Source organism: Perca flavescens, chromosome 20 (genome assembly GCF_004354835.1).
Source record: "Perca flavescens isolate YP-PL-M2 chromosome 20, PFLA_1.0, whole genome shotgun sequence".
In the NCBI taxonomy this organism is placed as follows: Eukaryota; Metazoa; Chordata; class Actinopteri; order Perciformes; family Percidae; genus Perca; species Perca flavescens.
In genome coordinates this window covers 6,279,401-6,297,628 of record NC_041350.1, presented here as the reverse complement: position 1 = coordinate 6,297,628, position 18,228 = coordinate 6,279,401, and the positions used below count along the sequence as shown (strand labels likewise).

Sequence of the window (18,228 nt, the reverse complement as noted above, 5' to 3'; positions counted from 1 at the left end):
TGTCAGCCTACAAAACCTATTTTCGTCAATGGCCAAACAGTATGACTGACAAGGCTACATCGCTCCAAAATTATTTCTGAATGACAGGGGGTCTGCAACTGTACCAAAGTAAGAATTATGCTTTTTTTGTGGCATTTTCTCAAGAAATTGTTGCATCAAAAATACGACATTAATTCAATTCAATCACGAAAGGACAAGATGTTGGAGCTTTGAATGCAAGGCTTTCAGAAAGAGCCATTCTGATACCAGTCATGTCAATTATGGCAAGTAGATGCATTTGCTAGTGGACAGGAGCCCACACCCACTGTCAAAAGAATATTTGGACTTAGGCTGCTTTGATAAATCTGGTCGGTAGTCATAAAATCCACAGCGTCAGCGGCTGTGGCAGACAACATCCGTTCAAGTTTTTAATCATGTAAATAGTTACTACTTGCTATCACTGTCTTTATTTTACCATGTGCACATGTGCAGCCCTGATGCACTTTCATTGATTGCATTATATTGAGAGGTATTTCTAATACTCTGACCCCCTCATGTATCTAAATGGGAAGGACAAACATATAATAATAATAATATAATGTATAATGTAGCCCAGTACAACACCACTTTTACCTACGGTATGATAATACACAATTCAAATGAGTAACAAACAAATAATTGAATTTACAGTTTTCTGACAAATTCATAAAGGTAGACTATGGCAGAGCCATGTATTGAATAACATTAGATTGTACAGGTGTATTTATTTAATTTTTCAAATATACAGTAAATTATAGTATTCACACATTAAAGGTCTTATGACAGACTGCTTTTTGGATGCTTTTATATAGGCCTCAGTGGTCCCTCAGTGGTAATACTCTATCTGAAGTCTCTTTCCCGAAATTCAGGCTTGGTGCCGAAAGCCACTACGAGCCAGTCCCACAATGAGCTTTCCTTAGGACGTGCCATTTCTGTGTCTGTAGCTATAAATGCTATTGAGGAGAGGGGGGGGGGCAAGGTGGAGGGTGGGGGTGTGGCCTTGACCAACTGCCATGCTTCGCGCATTTGCAAACCATGATGTCTCTCTCTCTCTCATGGGTGGGTCAAATTCTCTGGGCAGGCAAAGCCGAAAAAGGGGAGGTAACCTTTCCCCTTATGACCTCATAAGGAGAAGATTCCAGATCGGCCCATCTGAGCTTTCATTTTCTCAAAGGCAGAGCAGGATACCCAGGGCTCGGTTTACACCTATCACCATTTCTAGCCACTGGGGGACCATAGGCAGGCTGGGGGAACGCATATTAACGTTCAAAAACCTCATAAAGTGAAATTTTCATGCCATGGGAACTTTTACAAAAATGTTTTTTTTTATAAATTAACCACAGCAATGTTTTGCTCCCCCAAGCCCCTCCCTTAATGCCAGGTCTGAACAGGGCAAGAGTCAGCAAACGGTCTCCTTAATATCAAATATGCAGCTGTACCTATGCTGACATTAGTTAACCATAAGCTACTGGTCATACCAGGACTCCAAGTGCACTCTGAGTGTATGAAATTGAAACAGGTGTGTGTTTTATTGTTCATGTATTCAAATTTGTGTCTAAATGCATTTAATTATGTTACAAACAGCAACCCCAACTATTTGTACCAGCTGGAAGCTCTGAGGTTTCAACACTTCAATCACGTCGATCATCAATCGGTTGTATATTAAATCCGTTGTATATTTAATCAATATCGTGTGATATTTTTAAATTTGTTACAGCCACCCATAGTCCTTATAAAAATGCCAACTTTTTTTTCACCAGGTAAACTCTTCAAAATTTACAACTATAGTAATTAAATAGATTTTGTTTAAAAATCACAACAGCAGCTTTTTACAACAGGGATTGAGTTGTGAACAATGTAAAAGCAAAGATACAATGAGAAAGACAGGCTGACGAAGAAGTGAAAATGTGTCAGGTTTCTGCATTAAACACCGCTATCTGTCCCCAATATCGGAGTGTAATATTCCATAATTTACATAATGCTGCATATTACATCAGTAATACAAACTAGAACAGGATCTGCCCATATATGTTTTATAAGCAGTGTTATCTTTGTATTTTTTTGTGTCTGGGAGACGGGGTGTTTTAGATCCCGTGCTCCTCTCCAGGGTTTTAGATGACTAACTAGAGGCGGCTGCTTCACTGCCGGGCTCTTCTCCCTGTCCTTATTTCAGAGCAGGGCAGCCGGGATTGGGCTGGCAGAGTGGGTGACGAGCCTCGGGAGGAGGGGGAAGAAGACAAGAGTGTGTTTTCTGTGTGTGTGTGTGTGTGTGTGAGGGCACACCTCAGAGGTCGTCTGAGGAGGCAGTGGAGCGTGCTGGGAGGCTGCCATCACACAGCTGCCACACCAACTGGACACACACACACAAAACCGCACACACACACACACACACACACACACACACACACACACACACACACACACACACACACACACACACACACACACACACACACACACACACACACACACACACACAACTCACCGCTCATTCACACTTGCAAGTTTTCCACTCGTACCCCTTCACACTTGCGCACGGATGTGCGCACACACACACACACACACACAGCAAAGAGCAAACACAGGCGAGCACACAGTGACTTGTCACATGCAAGTCATTTACTCAAACAGACAAACAGACAAACACACACACGACTCACTGCTCATTCACACTTGCAAGTTTTCTACTCGTAACCACTTCACACTTGCACTTGCACGCGCGCACACACACACACACACACACACACACACACACACACACACACACACACTACTGGAACACACTATATTCAGCTCTGAGCACTGCCTGAAGCTTCACAGAAGACGATCTAGAGCAGGACTGGGCTGCGTTCGACCCAATGATTAAATCCTTACTCACAGAATGAGCAGCGTTGGGATTAACGCGTTACAAAAGTAACGCAATTACAGTAATGTATTCCTTTTTGCTGTAACGCAGTAATATAACACATTAACTAAATTCAATTTCGGTAATATCATAACCGTTACAATCTCAGTAACGCAAGTTACAACACATTTCACAGCGACATTTAGTGGTGTTTTGTATTATTTCCTGTTGCTGTATTCGATGGTTGAGATATGACTGCAGAGACAGATACATTTGCGAGATGGACATTATTTTCAGGAGTTTTTACGCTGCGTTGAAGCGAGCTGTCCCGTCACTGTTCCCCGCGGTCAGAGCCAGAACCAGAGACGGTACGGACAACGTCTGTGTCCCAACAGGTGGCGGTACGTCAGCGCGGACAGCAGTGTGTCCGAGCTGCTGACACATAGAAACATGTCGGGAATTATTGTTTAGGCTTGCTACACTTAAATATCATTGCATTTTATCAGCCGTGGAAAGTAACTATGCCGTACTTCAATACAACTAAGGTACTTTTACTGGAGTATTTTCATTTTCTCCTACTTACCTATTGTACGTTTTACTTATCTATTTTTATAGCTTTAGTTACTTTGCATATTCATATAAACTATACAACATATTATGAATAATCTATGATGTATTAAAGTGGATAAAGAGGAGACTTTATTGATTCGGTGGTGAAATTCACAAGTTACCTGCCAAGTCAAACTTCCGCTGTTATTTGGGTGAAGTTACTCCAAAGTAATGCAAAAAGTAGTGTAAAGCATTACAATTTAGAGATAGTAATATTGTAATATAACTAATTACTCTCAAGTGACAGTAACTAGTAATCTATAATGTATATTCTTCAAAACCAAATTGTACCCCAAAATTACTTACAGCAGGACCCCAAAGCACTTAATATGCAACTCCACTGTATAGCTAGACGTGCAATGTGAAAGGAGTTTTTTTTCTTGAGACAAACTCACAAAGAATTGTTGGTTACACTTTACTTAAAGGTATCTACATAATGAACGTGTCATAAACATTACAAACAAGTCATAAATGTTTATGACATAACGCTTCTGTCATTAAGTGTCATTCGGTTTTTGTCATGACAAGTTAGAGTTAGGGTAGCTGCTTCATGTGTCATGACAGTGTCATGTGTTCATGACAGTGTCATGTCACTCTTATGAAGTACAGTGTTACCTAAGCTGTGTTACCTTTTAGTTCATTCTTTTGGTTTTCTGGCCTTCTAGTTCTGCTCTCATCAACTTTTCTGACATCAGGCAGTGGATTTAGAAGAAAAGCTAAAACAAACAAAAACAAACACTGTATGCTATCTGCCTAGCACTAAATGTAAAACAAAAATAAAGTTAGCTACCAGCTGATAAGCATCAACCTGACAATCAGATCGAATTCATTTAGCCCGACACTGTGTTCATTTTAGCCCATTTCTTTTAGGAAGAGGGGATTTTTTTGTTTTGTCAGTAGTGGGTGATGTATTACATTTTGGAAGTAACTTGCCCAACACTGAAAATGAATAGCTGCCTATTTATTTAGTAATCAGTGTATTACCACACACACACACACACACACACACACACACACACACACACACACACACACACACACACACACACACAAACTATTATATTCATTATTGATTCACCTGACTGTTCTAACTCAATTAATCGACCAATAGTTTAAACTATTAACTATCAGAAATATTATCATTTCCCAAAATGCAAGTAGTCGTTGAGTCGGACTTACTTTTTCCCCCGACTGCAGTGGGCCTCACTAAGGCCCACGACCCCCCACGGACTCTTACTCACAAACTCTTTTGAAATGCGGTAAATAAATGCATGCAATTATTGTTATTATGTATTTTTCACTGTAAATACAAAGACAGACAAATACCTGCAGTGATTTCTCATGAGGCAACAACCACTAAGCGGATGCAGTGAATCCGATCACGTGCCGTGGACACAAATTATTTTTCCCTTTCGTTAACGTTGCGTGATAGGGCGTTTGTGCTGCATTCATGCTGCGTCTGAATAATCCGATAATGAGTTCCCAGCTGGGGAAATTCACGCTGCATCAACATTACAACATAGGACATGGCATGGCGGAGGCCTGTTTTTTTGGGCTAAGCTAAATGAATAGCTATCTACCCCTTAAAGCATTGATGGACCAGTCATTAGAAAATTGTGCAAACCCACAGAACTTCATTTTAAATATAAGCGTAGATCTCAACCTTTCCAAAGATACCGGCTCAATTTTCGGTAAATGCGTATAAAATATTGCATAATATATATATTTCTGTACACTGTGATATCAGAGATGAGACGGCTTTCTCCGCTAACAAGCCCTGTGCTGCCGCCCCCCTCCATCGCTTTGTGCCGACGGCCAAATCAGCACTGTTGCATCTTTCAAAATAGCATAGCGGGAAGAGAGCGGCTAAAACCGAGCGTGCAGGAACTCTATAATCTGTTATGGGGCTGAAGGGGAGTGATATCAATGTTTCAACTATCTTATCTGGGCCTGTGATACACATCTTGTGAATATATTCTCTCTCTCTCCTTCACCCGGCACCCTCTCAATCTCTTCGCGAAGGATAGTGATTATTATTCCTCTAGCAGAGCCAACACGTACACACTTGCTGACCTCACTCACCACATACCTTAGAAACAAAGGAAAGACAATCAATACGCACACACACACGCACACAATGTACACGCATGCACGCACACACACACACACACACACACACACACACACACACACACACACACACACAGATAGAGGTTGTAAGGTGGGTAGCTGATAACCTGCAGTCACAAGGTTAATGTTTGGTAGTACACATGCTCCATGTCAAGCAGGAACAGTGTTCTGCCGCCTCGCACTTCATCATGTGCTGAGGAGAGGCCCACACATTTTTAGATTCATGAACAAACGCAGGCAAACTAAATATGGGTCATAAAAAGTGGTCGGTCCACTGCCATCCCAGCGTTTCCACAGAGAACATCCTGCCAGACAGCACGTTTCACGTCATTTTCTGGACAGAAACAGAACTGATCAAAATCGTAGCAACGTGCAACTTTGTATTTAGTTTTTTTTTTTTTACGTCTTTAATTTTGCTACTTACATAATAGTTGAAGTTATTGTATTAAGTAAAAAAAAAAAAAGGCACAGAGCTGCATTTTAGTGATTGACCAAGAGAGAAAACTCCCTGCCTCATCATCATTCACATTACGTTATTTAAAACTACAAACAAAAACTAGAGATAAAAAAAAGTTTATGAAAACTTTATGAAGAATTGAAAAGACAGACAGTGGCTTTAAGGTCATTTCCAGTGAACTGTGCTTAACGTTCACCAACCAACCTGATTTTGCTTATGGTGTTTTATGTGTATTTGATGTTCGTTCTTTTCAATAAAGTTGCAGTATACGGTTCTCTGTTTAGTTTGTAAGATTTAATACAATTCAAGGTAATTTCACTTCATTTTTTTTTTTATATTTCTTTTAAATTATCCTTCTTGGTACTGGCTTCTTGTCAGCCAGTATTTCGCACATGTGGTTTTATCAATCCAAATATCTGTACTTCTTCAAGTTTCCAATGGCCATTTAAAGTATCAATATTGGGATTTGCATTTGAAATAAAAACATCAAACTACTATGTTTGCAGAATGTATTGGGTTATTGTATTTTACCTCATGGTGCGAAGGTCCCAGCCTCGTATGGCCGTGTCATTGGCTGTGGCGAGCTGGCTGCAGTTGTGGTGGGGGCTCCACTTGCCCGAGGTGAACTTGAGCTGACCTTTGCCCTCCAGGGTGGCAGTGTTGGAGACCTGCAGAGGACAGCAACGCCTTCATTACCATCTCTGAGCAGGGACGTGAATTCCATTCAAATGATCTGTGACAGGTTCAGCCGGTATGGTGCACTCAATCAGCATAATAAGGCATTATTAGAAGTAATTTTCTCTGCAGGCCACACTCAATACTACAATCGTTCTGTATGACTCTGTAGTAATATTTTGGGCATTACTGGCACACCAACTGCCTGCAGATTTACGCCATGCTGAAAAATGTGCACTCTTACTGAAATAACTTCAACCTACTTTGCAATAAATGTCTCGATCAAGACGGAATTTTGGTCTGATTCAGTCTTAGTTTTAAGACTCAACTAGTGCAGTGCCCGTTGAAAATGAGCCTGTTTGGAACGGGCGATTATTGGCCTTTGGTATTGCTGCTTGTAGAATTCTTCAAAACCAAATTGTACCCCAAAATTACTTACAGAAGGACCCTAAAGCACTTAATAAGCAACTCCACTGTATAGCTAGACGTGCAATGTGAAAGGAGTTTTTTTTGTTGAGACAAACTCACAAAGAATTGTTGGTTACACTTTACTTAAAGGTATCTACATAATGAACGTGTCATAAACATTACAAACAAGTCATAAATGTTTATGACATAACGCTTCTGTCATTAAGTGTCATTCGGTTTTTGTCATGACAAGTTAGAGTTAGGGTAGCTGCTTCATGTGTCATGACAGTGTCATGTGTTCATGACAGTGTCATGTCACTCTTATGAAGTACAATGTTACCTAAGCTGTGTTACCTTTTAGTTCATTCTTTTGGTTTTCTGGCCTTCTAGTTCTGCTCTCATCAACTTTTCTGACATCAGGCAGTGGATTTAGAAGAAAAGCTAAAACAAACAAAAACAAACACTGTATGCTATCTGCCTAGCACTAAATGTTAAACAAAAATAAAGTTAGCTACCAGCTGATAAGCATCAACCTGACAATCAGATCGAATTCATTTAGCCCGACACTGTGTTCATTTTAGCCCATTTCTTTTAGGAACAGGGGATTTTTTTGTTTTGTCAGTAGTGGGTGATGTATCTCTGCCGTTGTCGTCATTTTCAGTTGACACCAAACATCTGCTACCGTGCTGGTACAGTCATTCCCCGGCTGCAATGGTGGTGCAGCTACTCAGAGAGTGCAGATGCAGAAGACCCAAAAATGCTGACCAATCAGAGCAGACTGGGCTTTTTTTCTTAAAGAGACGCTAAAAGGGAGCATTTCAGACAGAGGCCAAACCAAGTATATTCAGACAGACAGTATGAGACAAAAAACATTTTTTTGAAACATTTAAGCGTGTAAACATGTTCTACTAGAAACCCAAAATACAAGTATGAACCTGAAAATGAGCATTACATGGGACCATTAAAATTTGTTCTTCTTTTTCTCCAACTGGAGGAAACAGTTGTCAGTGGGCACAGCTCCAGACCTATTTGAATTGTTGAGCTCGTCTGAGATGTAAGCAGCGATTCAGAGGTTTTGAAACCAGACTAGGTAAACACAATGGAGCATTTAGCAGCTCAATATTTTTCTCAGGAGTTGGTGGAGCCCAAAACAGAGCTAAAAGGAGAGTGAACATTGGATTAACACTCCTTAGGTGGACAGAAAAACGACTTGAATAGATGCTAACGTTGCTCCGCGTCTGCTGGATGAGTAAATTGACAACAGTTTGCCAACACATTAGCCATTGCATGTGGTTTCAGATGATGCGTTTTCAGCCTGTCCCAAATTGCCAGTATATCAAAAATGCAAGGCTAGAGTGCTAGTGTTATTAATACTTTCTCAGAATCTGCTCTGCACCTGAAGCTTAAATAAAAACCGAACGTTCTGACAATCCCTCTACATAAGTAGAGCTACTCTCCTGCCTGCAGTGCGCTCCAACATATGGATTAGTATGTTCTGTTCTTATTTCAATGCCCAACAGCACATCAGGACCCATAGAGCCAGAACCCCCCAGCGTGGGTTCAGGGAGGCAACAGCATGCACCTGTCTCCTCTGTAACCTGCTGCTCAGTCAGCAGGCCTACTGACCCCTTGCTGTCCTTGGTCCCATAGCAGGGATCAATACACTAGATCGCTCAGCTCAGAGTTACTTATGGATCAACTGTCGAGTCGAAGATGAGCCCTTGGGGGATTTAAGACGGATGAGTGTTGAAAGCTGAATCAAACTAGCCTGTTTAGGCTGGTTGAAAATCATTCAAAGTTATTGTAATTTCTTAGGTATTTCAACAGAAAAAAAAAAAAAAAAACATTCAACTGACAAACTGTCCCAGGGATCTAGAAACGGGAGCCGTTTAGCTGTAAGGCAATCGGGTTAAATTGCAACATTTAAGGCTTTTTAAAGAAGACGACATGCTTGTCACTGGATATTTATCAAACCTGCTACGTATGTTTCACAGAGCAACAATGAAGGTGAAATTAATCAAAGTCAAAACACTTCAAGGACTTTGAATTATAAAGCATATCACTTCATCAGCCTACTTTAAAAAATGAAATCCAATTAATTCAGCAGGCTGGCTTTGGAAATTGTTATCTTTCCCTTAAACTATGATGCATCTAACAATTCTAAGAAAGCAGCATCCCACTGCTCCATTTTTTCCCTGCTCTCTGACTGACTATCTGCAGGTTTTTATCCTCATCTTTCTCCTTCTCCCATTTCTCTCCCTCTCCCTCTCCCCCGTCTCTGCCTGTTGGAGCAGGGATCATCGATCGCCCCGTCACCGCACAGCTCCCTGGTACACTCATTATTTCAGCTAGAGAGGACAGAGGGAGAGAGAGACAGGCCGACAGAGCAGCAGGGAGGGAGGGAGGCAGGGAGGGAGGAAGACTGAGAAAGAAAAGCAGATAGGATGAAAGGAAGGCGAACAAAGAGGGTAAAAGAAGAAAACAAAGGAAACGAGCGAAAAGAAAGGCGGAAGAGAGGTGGCAAAAGAAGAGGGGCCGATAAAAAAAGGAGAGAAGCAGGTTTTCCTCTGTGGCCTTCATGCAAAATTCCCTAACTTTCCCATGCATTTTCAGGATTTAATCAGTGCCTTCTTCTTTCTTCCATTGTTTTGATGTCGGGTTATGATTACTGAGCATACCTATGATCACCACATCAAACATGCTGCAACTTATTTGATTAAAATTTAAAGATTTGTTTTCATGCTAATCGAATGTGACCAGTTTTAGCGCAAACCGCTAATTAGCATATAACGCTAGTCGTCGGGGCAGAGGGTAAAGTAAAAATTAATCACATTTCTACCCCAAGGCTCAAAATAGCACCACACTTCCACGGTAGCATAATGAGGGTCCATACATGTAAACCAAATCATTGAGAACTTTGAAAGTGTACAGACAGTTTATTAAAAAACAAACTGTTCACGTATACAGGTAGGCGCCAGTGTTGTGCCTGAACGCGTTCACTGAACGATAGTTCATGAACTCGTTCATATTTTGGCCGAACGTGAACTGAACGTACTGTATTACTGCCTGATGAACGTTACTGTGAACCCGTTCATTCTGGTGTCTGTGAACGCCACGCTCTCTCAGTTTAACTTTGTTCAATAGGGCGCCAGATTTCTATAGAGCCTTCCAGGCCAAAACCCGGCTAAAACACACCGTAAACAGGCCTTAATATGTAGCGGGAAATACACCCAATCTGGCAAGCCGCTTGGGTCATCAAAACAAAAAGCAGCGTGGAGGCAACGAAGCAGCAAGGAGGCGTCGTATGATCATTTAAACGAGTTTTATGACGTGAGGTCACGAAGGTCGGTGAGGATGTGAAAAATCATACATTTCTGTGCAAACTTTGCCTGCCGGCTTTCAAAAAGAAAATCCGAAAAAAAATAAAACAACTATAAATTAGTTCATTTTTGGAACTGTGAACTTAGTTCAAAATGTTGAAGTATGAACTATGAACTGAACTAGTTCATTTTAAAATTTGTGAACTGAACTTTGAACTAGTTCATGTGAGAAAGTGAACTTTCCCACCACCGGTAGGCGGCATCTTGGGAAAACAGTCACGACCAGTCGAACGACGAACGCCGTGCAACCAGTAACCCCGATGACTAGCGTTATAAGCTAATTAGCGGTTTGCGTTAAAACTGGCCACATTCGATTAGCATGACAACATATCCCAGAGAACGGTCGACTCGCTACATGTGTTATTAACCCCTAGGTTCATTTTGCGCCGGATTTCTCCTTCCAAAATGTAGCAATGTAGCAGATGAATGAGGTCCGTACATCAAGGTATAAAGTAAGGTAAGATGAAGACTATGACAAAATGACAACAACAAAGGCGGAATGTTTTGTTGAGAAACTAATAGAACAGCTTTTTCTGCTGTGATGTTATTATTATTATTATTATTATTATTATTATTATTATTATTATTATTATTATTATTATCATCATTTTGGCAATCCCCACAGGTGATGCTATGTTTATTCATGTGATAAAATAGTGTGAATTCTTTCTGGGGTTTTGCAACTGTATCCCAATGGAACTCGATCGGGTGTCACATATCTCAGAGTGAATGTGGGTGGGGGTATCATTCTGACATCTGAACAGACACCTCCTTCCATTATGTCCCACTGTTGGGGACCCACAGGGTTTTATAAGATGGGCAGGGTTAACTGGTTGCCCTGAATTTGATTGCATTCATTTATGTAGAACAGTGAGTGCATTTTTCTGACTTCCACTTGACAGAACAACAGCTCTGTAAACTCCATGATCGGTGGGAAGCTTGGCGTAGGACTCTTCCTCTCTGCGGCTACTCAAGTGGTGCAACAGCAAAGCCTGAGCGTCGTGCATCCCAGATTCCCAGCTTTATTAAAGCACTAACCAAATTAGGGGCCCTAACAAGGCAGCACACACAACACTAGGGGACACATTCATTTAGGACGCAAGTGGCACTAATGCAAAGCTATCTGTCAAATTGCCATGCTTGATGCTTTCTCTAGTTTTCGGAAGAAAGAGCGTGTGTGTGTGTGCGTATGTGCGCATGTGTTTGTGTGCGTGTGTGAGCAGATGTGCAGGACAAGGTGTGTGGGTGTGCTGTGAGCCGAGGAAGATGTTCTTACTCAATTTCACCAGCGATTCTAATTGATGAGCCATCCACAAGCAGACACACACACAAACACACACACATTACTTCAAACAATGCACACTGGTAAGCTTATGCACATGATTCTCTTTTATTTATGCATACACACACACGCAAACATCCACACTGAAATCACACACACACACACACACACTCATGCAAACATCCACACTGAAATCACACACACACACACACACGCAAACATCCACACTGAAATCACACACACACACACACACACACACACACACATATAGGCCAGGCCCTTGAGAGAGAGAGACATACATCCACACTGCAGCTGGACACGGCTTGAGATGAACACATCACCCTCTGACAGATAGAGAGAATGAGAGAGAAGAGAGTGGGATGAAAGGAGGGAGGGAGGCAGAGAGGGAAAGAGATTAGCATTCTCATCAGCACTGGAGGAATTTGTCTTGGCTGCCAAGCTCTTTCTCCTCTTTTCACTCCCTTTCTCCTCATCAAGCCCACTCTTTCCTTATATCTCCCTCTTTCTCCCTTCTAATCTCCATCTTTCCAATCAGTCAGGTCCTCTATGGCACCCTGTTTCTCCATCCGCCCTTTCTCATTACACCACTTTCTCCCAATTACTTTCCACCTCTCTCCTTCTCCCTTGGTACAGGCTTTAATAGCTGAGCAGGGGATAGAATCAGCAACCCCCACGCCTCCATGGTCCTACTCGACCTCACAGAGGGGTCATGGCGCAGGGCACACGCACACACACACACACACACACACACACACACACACAATTGATTACCAGTAGAACACATACAGTACACACAAGTTACAGGCACTGAGTATTGGTTCATTGGATCAATTAACCAAAAACTATGTTTTAAATTGTCCACCAGGTGGAGCTATGTATCCTAATATTTTTTTCAAGCTTTGTATGTAGCAGCACCGCCATATTTAGCTTGTCGGACAGGATGACATGTTCCGCTGTAAATGTGGCAGTGTGGCTGGTCATGTTCCCGGCCAACTGAACAATGCAATGTTTGCTCTGACGAAAAAGAAAAAAAAAGCAAATTGGCATGATTGTCACTCAATGATAAAGGCTCAAGACTCGAAAGCTTGAAGTGACATAATCACAGCGCATGCGCACTCTGGACAAAGACAGTTGGTGTCTGTAAAGATTATGCATTTGCTGCTAGTGGTTGCAGCAAAAAAAACACAGACTGCAGTTAAAGTTACACAAATAGGAGTGTTAAAGATGCATATAGTACATATGCAGCCCAAAGGGAAAGGTCTCTGTGCATGTAGTAATAGCTTAAAACACATTGTAAAGCAGTTAGAAAACTTTTCCTGACTTCAAATTTGCCAACAGCGTTGGAAAATGTAAACGCTCAACACAGATAGAACAACGCTAGCTTGAAGCTAATATCCAAATACGCAAGGCATAGCAGGAACAAATGATGCTCTTAGGCCATGTTCTGAAGGAACAGAAATGAAAATGGCAAAGTTTTCAGTCATCCTGGAACATGACGAACCTCTCCACAATTTGGTTATCACACTGCGTATGTTTCAAACTGCCTGGCAGTAAGGTAAATGCAACGGACAGCTCCATCTGGCCAACAATTGAAACGGGGACGATGTTAAATGACCCAAAATAAAACCCATCATTGTGATTTGAACCTTGATCGATGGGAATGTGAATGATTAATCAATAATCAATTAATGGAGAACATCAGCAACAGACACACCTAGACAGAGTGAGAGAAACACACTTATCCAAACTTTGACTACAGATTGTTCAAAAGGGTCAGCTTACTGTGAGACACACACACACACACACACACACACACACACACACACACACACACACACACACACACACACACACACACACACACACACACACACACACACACACACACACACAACTCTGTTACTTCTTTCTCAGACAAATGCACACCTGACACACACCATTATCTCCAGCCTTTAAATACATAATGGGCATTTTAATTGCAAAGCCGGCGGGTTGGAGACAGGGAATTTACAGTAAAGAGCCTCTTCACCTTGCATTAGGAAGGACACAACTACAAGGGAATTGACCAAAAGTACTTACACACTGGTTACATAGTGATCCATTTAGTTTTAGTCTTTTAAAAGGCCATTATTGTGCATTTCTGCATTATAGGAATAAAGACAGTACTGAGTACTAATGCATTGAAAAATGTTTTCTGATCTCTGACAACCGCTTGTGTTTGTCCCTTTCCTGTTTCCTTTTAGGTTTCTACGCCACTACATTTCAGAGGTAAATATTCTACTTTTTACTTCACTACATTTATTTGACACAATACACCTACTGTTCAGATGAAGATTTTACATAAAAAAAACATTCAACACAACAAAATGATGCAGAAATAAGCAATTAACCTACCCAGAAGTATACATAGTATCTATATACTTATTATATCTAAAACATTACAATGATGTTTACATGTACTGATAAGTGATAACTACACAACAATATAACATGAAAAATACACTCTGAAAGAAGCCATTCGGCATGTGTACTTTTACTGTTGATAATTTAAAGCTACATTGTGTAAGAATTCCTCCCATCTAGCGGTGAAACTGTATATGACAACCAACTGAATATTACTTTCTAGCCCCTCCCATTCCGAGTGCGTTTTAACTCCTACGGTGGCCGGATTATTCTAAGAAGTACGACTTTGTCTGTGAGTGTTCCTTCAAGTGTAATAATAGTTTTACGTTTTTGTTATTTTGGTACCATTTCATTGCTAACATCAGCTATCAGGTTCCCAAACGAATGCAAGCTAATGTTAGTAAAGTATCAGCGTGATCCTCCATCTTCAGGCTTTCCAATCTGCCGGCAGATCAAGTAATCGCCCCCTGGCATTCGTCACGGTGCCACTAAATGCGTGAAAGGCGGAGGAATGTCCCTCTTTGGCTGATGTATTTTAAAGATGGAGGCACAACATGGCAGAATACACACGAGTGGGGGCAGGAGGAACGATGAAACCACAAGATCTAAACTTGGGACTTAACATAACAAGACAAAAGTCACATTTTCTTGTTCAATCAATATTTAGAACGTAGCCCAGGTTAGCAGTCTCGGCAGGAAACCGGCAGGTTGATTTACCTATCCTTATGAGGAACTCATAGCCACATGGCATCACCGTCCAACATCAACCCCATAAAGCACAACTAATATTTGTAAAATAGGCAAAACATTTTGTGGAGCTGACAGAGAGGTAAAAGGAGAAGAACTATTTAAACTACAGATGTTCTGATACAGATACCTATCGGAAAAGCCTCGGATACCGTCTAAAATGCTGGTATCGGTACCGTAAGGTACTTGAGTTTATGCACCGATCGGATACCGCGTAATTTAGCCCAGAAAAAAATCTACTTTAAAGTATTTTATTCATGTTGTTTCCCGTTATGACTCACTGTCAAACTGCATAATAAAAATGTTCTATGACATTCATTCTCTGTCTGTTGTTGTTCATGCTTTACAAAGAGTTTACCCGAGCCAGGCCGTGCAACAATGATAGCAATTATATCACATCCATACAGGGATAGCAGGAAACAGCTGTTAAAACATAATACAATATTTACACACTGGTATCGGAGCAGTACTCGGTATCGGCCAATGCGCAAGTTCAGGTATCGGAATCAGGAAGCAAAAAATGGTATCAGACCATCTCTAATTTAAAGAAAGAAAGAAATGCAATATTATTTATAAGAAACACAAGGTAATCCAAAGTGTGTTACATAAAACATTAAAGAGCAATTGAAAACCTTTAAAAACATTAATTCACAACACTATTACTATCACTGTGGGAGAGACCTGAACAGAACAATATTAACGTGGCTGTATCTTACAAACCTGCCCAGATACTGTGTGTGTGTGCGTGTGTGTGTGTGTGTGTGTGTGTGTGTGTGTGTGTGTGTGTGTGTGAGACAGAATGAATAGTGGACACTGTCGCAGAGAGAGGATGTGTGCGCTGATAACACCAATACGATATGGTGGTTATCAAATAATGAGTTATCTATTGTGTGATATGGTGTGTGTGTGTGTGTGTGTGTGTGTGTGTGTGTGTGTCTGTACAGTGTGTGTGTGTGTGTGTGTGTGTGTGTGTGTGTGTGTGTGTGTGTGTGTGTGTGTGTGTGTGTGTGTGTGTGTGTGTGTGTGTCTGTACTGTGGCATACAGTGTGTGTGTGTGTGTGTGTGTGTGTGTGTGTGTTTTACCGTGGCCTGTGTGGAGCTCTCCTGCAGGTCCCAGAGTAGTGCGTGGTTATCAGCCAATGAAATCACACGCTTGCCATCCCCCATGGGCTCCCACAGCACGCTGTAAATACACAAAGACACACACACAAAGTCACAGTCAATTAGAATACAGATGTTGGTCATGCGTGCAGGCTCATCCACAAATACTGCAGACTTTGGGAACGGAGCTTGTTGGTCAAATTTGACATAGTCTCGCTTTGCCAGACCTTCCACCAACTTGTTTTGGTGGAACACGTGTACATTCAAAAAGTTGTTTTAGTCGTGCAACAGAAAACTCAGCTTGGACAGATAGTCTAGCTAGCTGTCTGGATTTACCCTGCAGAGATCTGAGGAGCAGTTAATCCTCATAAATCCAACACAAAGAAAGCCCTAGGCAACAGATATCCGGCCTGAATGAGTAAAGTCCGGCGGAATTTCCGCCGCCAACGGAGCAATCCCGGACGTGGAACGTCGAGGATATTAGACTAGATTTCACACGACGGCAAAATACAGCACATTGTACAATATCACAGCTAAACTGATTTTAAGCATCTGCATGCATTTCCAGATCATGTCTGGGAATGCATGCAAATGTATGGATGCATGTATCCTGCATGTACAGTCTCAACAAGGAAATTCCAAAAATGTTACACATTATTCGGGTTAAATGTTAAGGCTGGTGTTCTGATATTTTTCTTTTTTGCCATCAAATTCCATAAAAAAAAATATCAACAAATTGTTAGGGCTGGGTACTACAGCTTTTAAGATAGCTTTTCATTAATCCCCAGAGGGAAATGCAGGTGTCATAGCAGCAACAGCAATGAGAATGAAACATAGGAGAGATACAGGTAAAAGTACAGAGCTAAACCAAGATAATCAGAAATAAATAAAGATAAAGTAAAACACTGAGCAGCTGCACCGGATCTCTGAATGAGTTAACATGTGTACAGTCTGTCAATAAATAAGTCTACGTTTATCCATCTATCTCTCTCTAAGCTAAGAGACGATTTTACATAAGAAAACATGTACAAGAATATTTATGACTATATAAATGAATGAATATGAGTCCCTGTGCGAGTGCGCCAAAGTCAATGCAGGATTCAGTAGTTAAAAGGTCCACAGTAAGAAGATTAGACATTGATATCCGGCAGCCCTTCTTAACTTTTGTGGAGGGAATGGAAGAAGACAAAAAAAAAATCTTATATTCTTTACTTTTACTTCATGCTATTTATTTTTTCCTTATGGACATCTGGTTATGTATAGTGTGTCTTTGGGCCCTATCTTGCACTCAGCGCAATTGCCTTTGTACACAGACGCATGTATCATTCCTATTTTGCACCCGACGCACAGCAGACTTTTCCCTCCACAGACGCACGTCGGTAAATTAGGGAATGGATTTGCGCTCCCGGGGGCGGTTCAGTGAAAAGAGGAGGCGTGTTCAGGCGCAAAAGTTCCCTGGTGCTATTTTGCAGTTTCAGAAAACAGTTCCGCCACTGACCAGGAAAAACCTGGTCTAAAGTCAGTGGCGCTAGTCTAAAGTCAGTGGCGCGTTATTCAGATGCTATTTTAGGGGCGCATGCTTGGCCATAATGTAGCGTGTGCACAACGCGCATACACTTCTCTCATCTAAACGGACGCAGCAGTTCCCATTTTTGCAAACCATACATAATTACAAAAGGAAAATATTACTGAAAATGCGCTTCAGGTGTTTGGATAGATCAGGAGGAACGTTACAGTACAGTCCTCAAAAAGTCGCAGCATTCCTTGTGGCTTGTTGTGATTTACACAACATTTCTAAGGCTAATTTCCATCTGTAGTCCATTCCAAATACATTTCCTTGCTTTCTATACAATTCTTTCACACGTTCTTTCAAGCTTCTGTAACCCACACTTACAGTAGGTGTCAGCGTCACTACCAACAGCCAGAAGAGGTTGTTGTTGTTGTGTGTGCAGTTTTGCCATGTCACTTTATGTCTGCCTAAAGAAAGTCCCTTAAAAAAAGTGTAACGCTATCTGGAGCCTGGTTAACCTGCACAAGGTTAGGCTGCAGCAGCTATTTATTATTTGCTAACTACGTTCTGCACGTTTAGTGCTTATTGGCAAATCCAGCAGCCCAATTCTGTCAATCTAGTGTTCAAACACAGCAGTGGGAT

General features: G+C 41.3%; 1 protein-coding gene across 1 annotated transcript in view; it reads right to left on the bottom strand.

Moving 5' to 3' along the window:
* The window catches only part of eipr1 (EARP complex and GARP complex interacting protein 1), a 65,024-nt gene that overhangs the window by 26,182 nt on the left and 20,614 nt on the right, over window positions 1–18,228 (bottom strand). The window contains exons 5-6 of the mRNA XM_028565184.1: window positions 16,059–16,158; window positions 6,591–6,727 (exon numbers count right to left, since the gene is read on the bottom strand). Of these exons, the coding sequence (XP_028420985.1) occupies window positions 6,591–6,727; window positions 16,059–16,158 (237 nt within the window). The remainder of the gene's footprint in view (window positions 1–6,590; window positions 6,728–16,058; window positions 16,159–18,228) is intronic.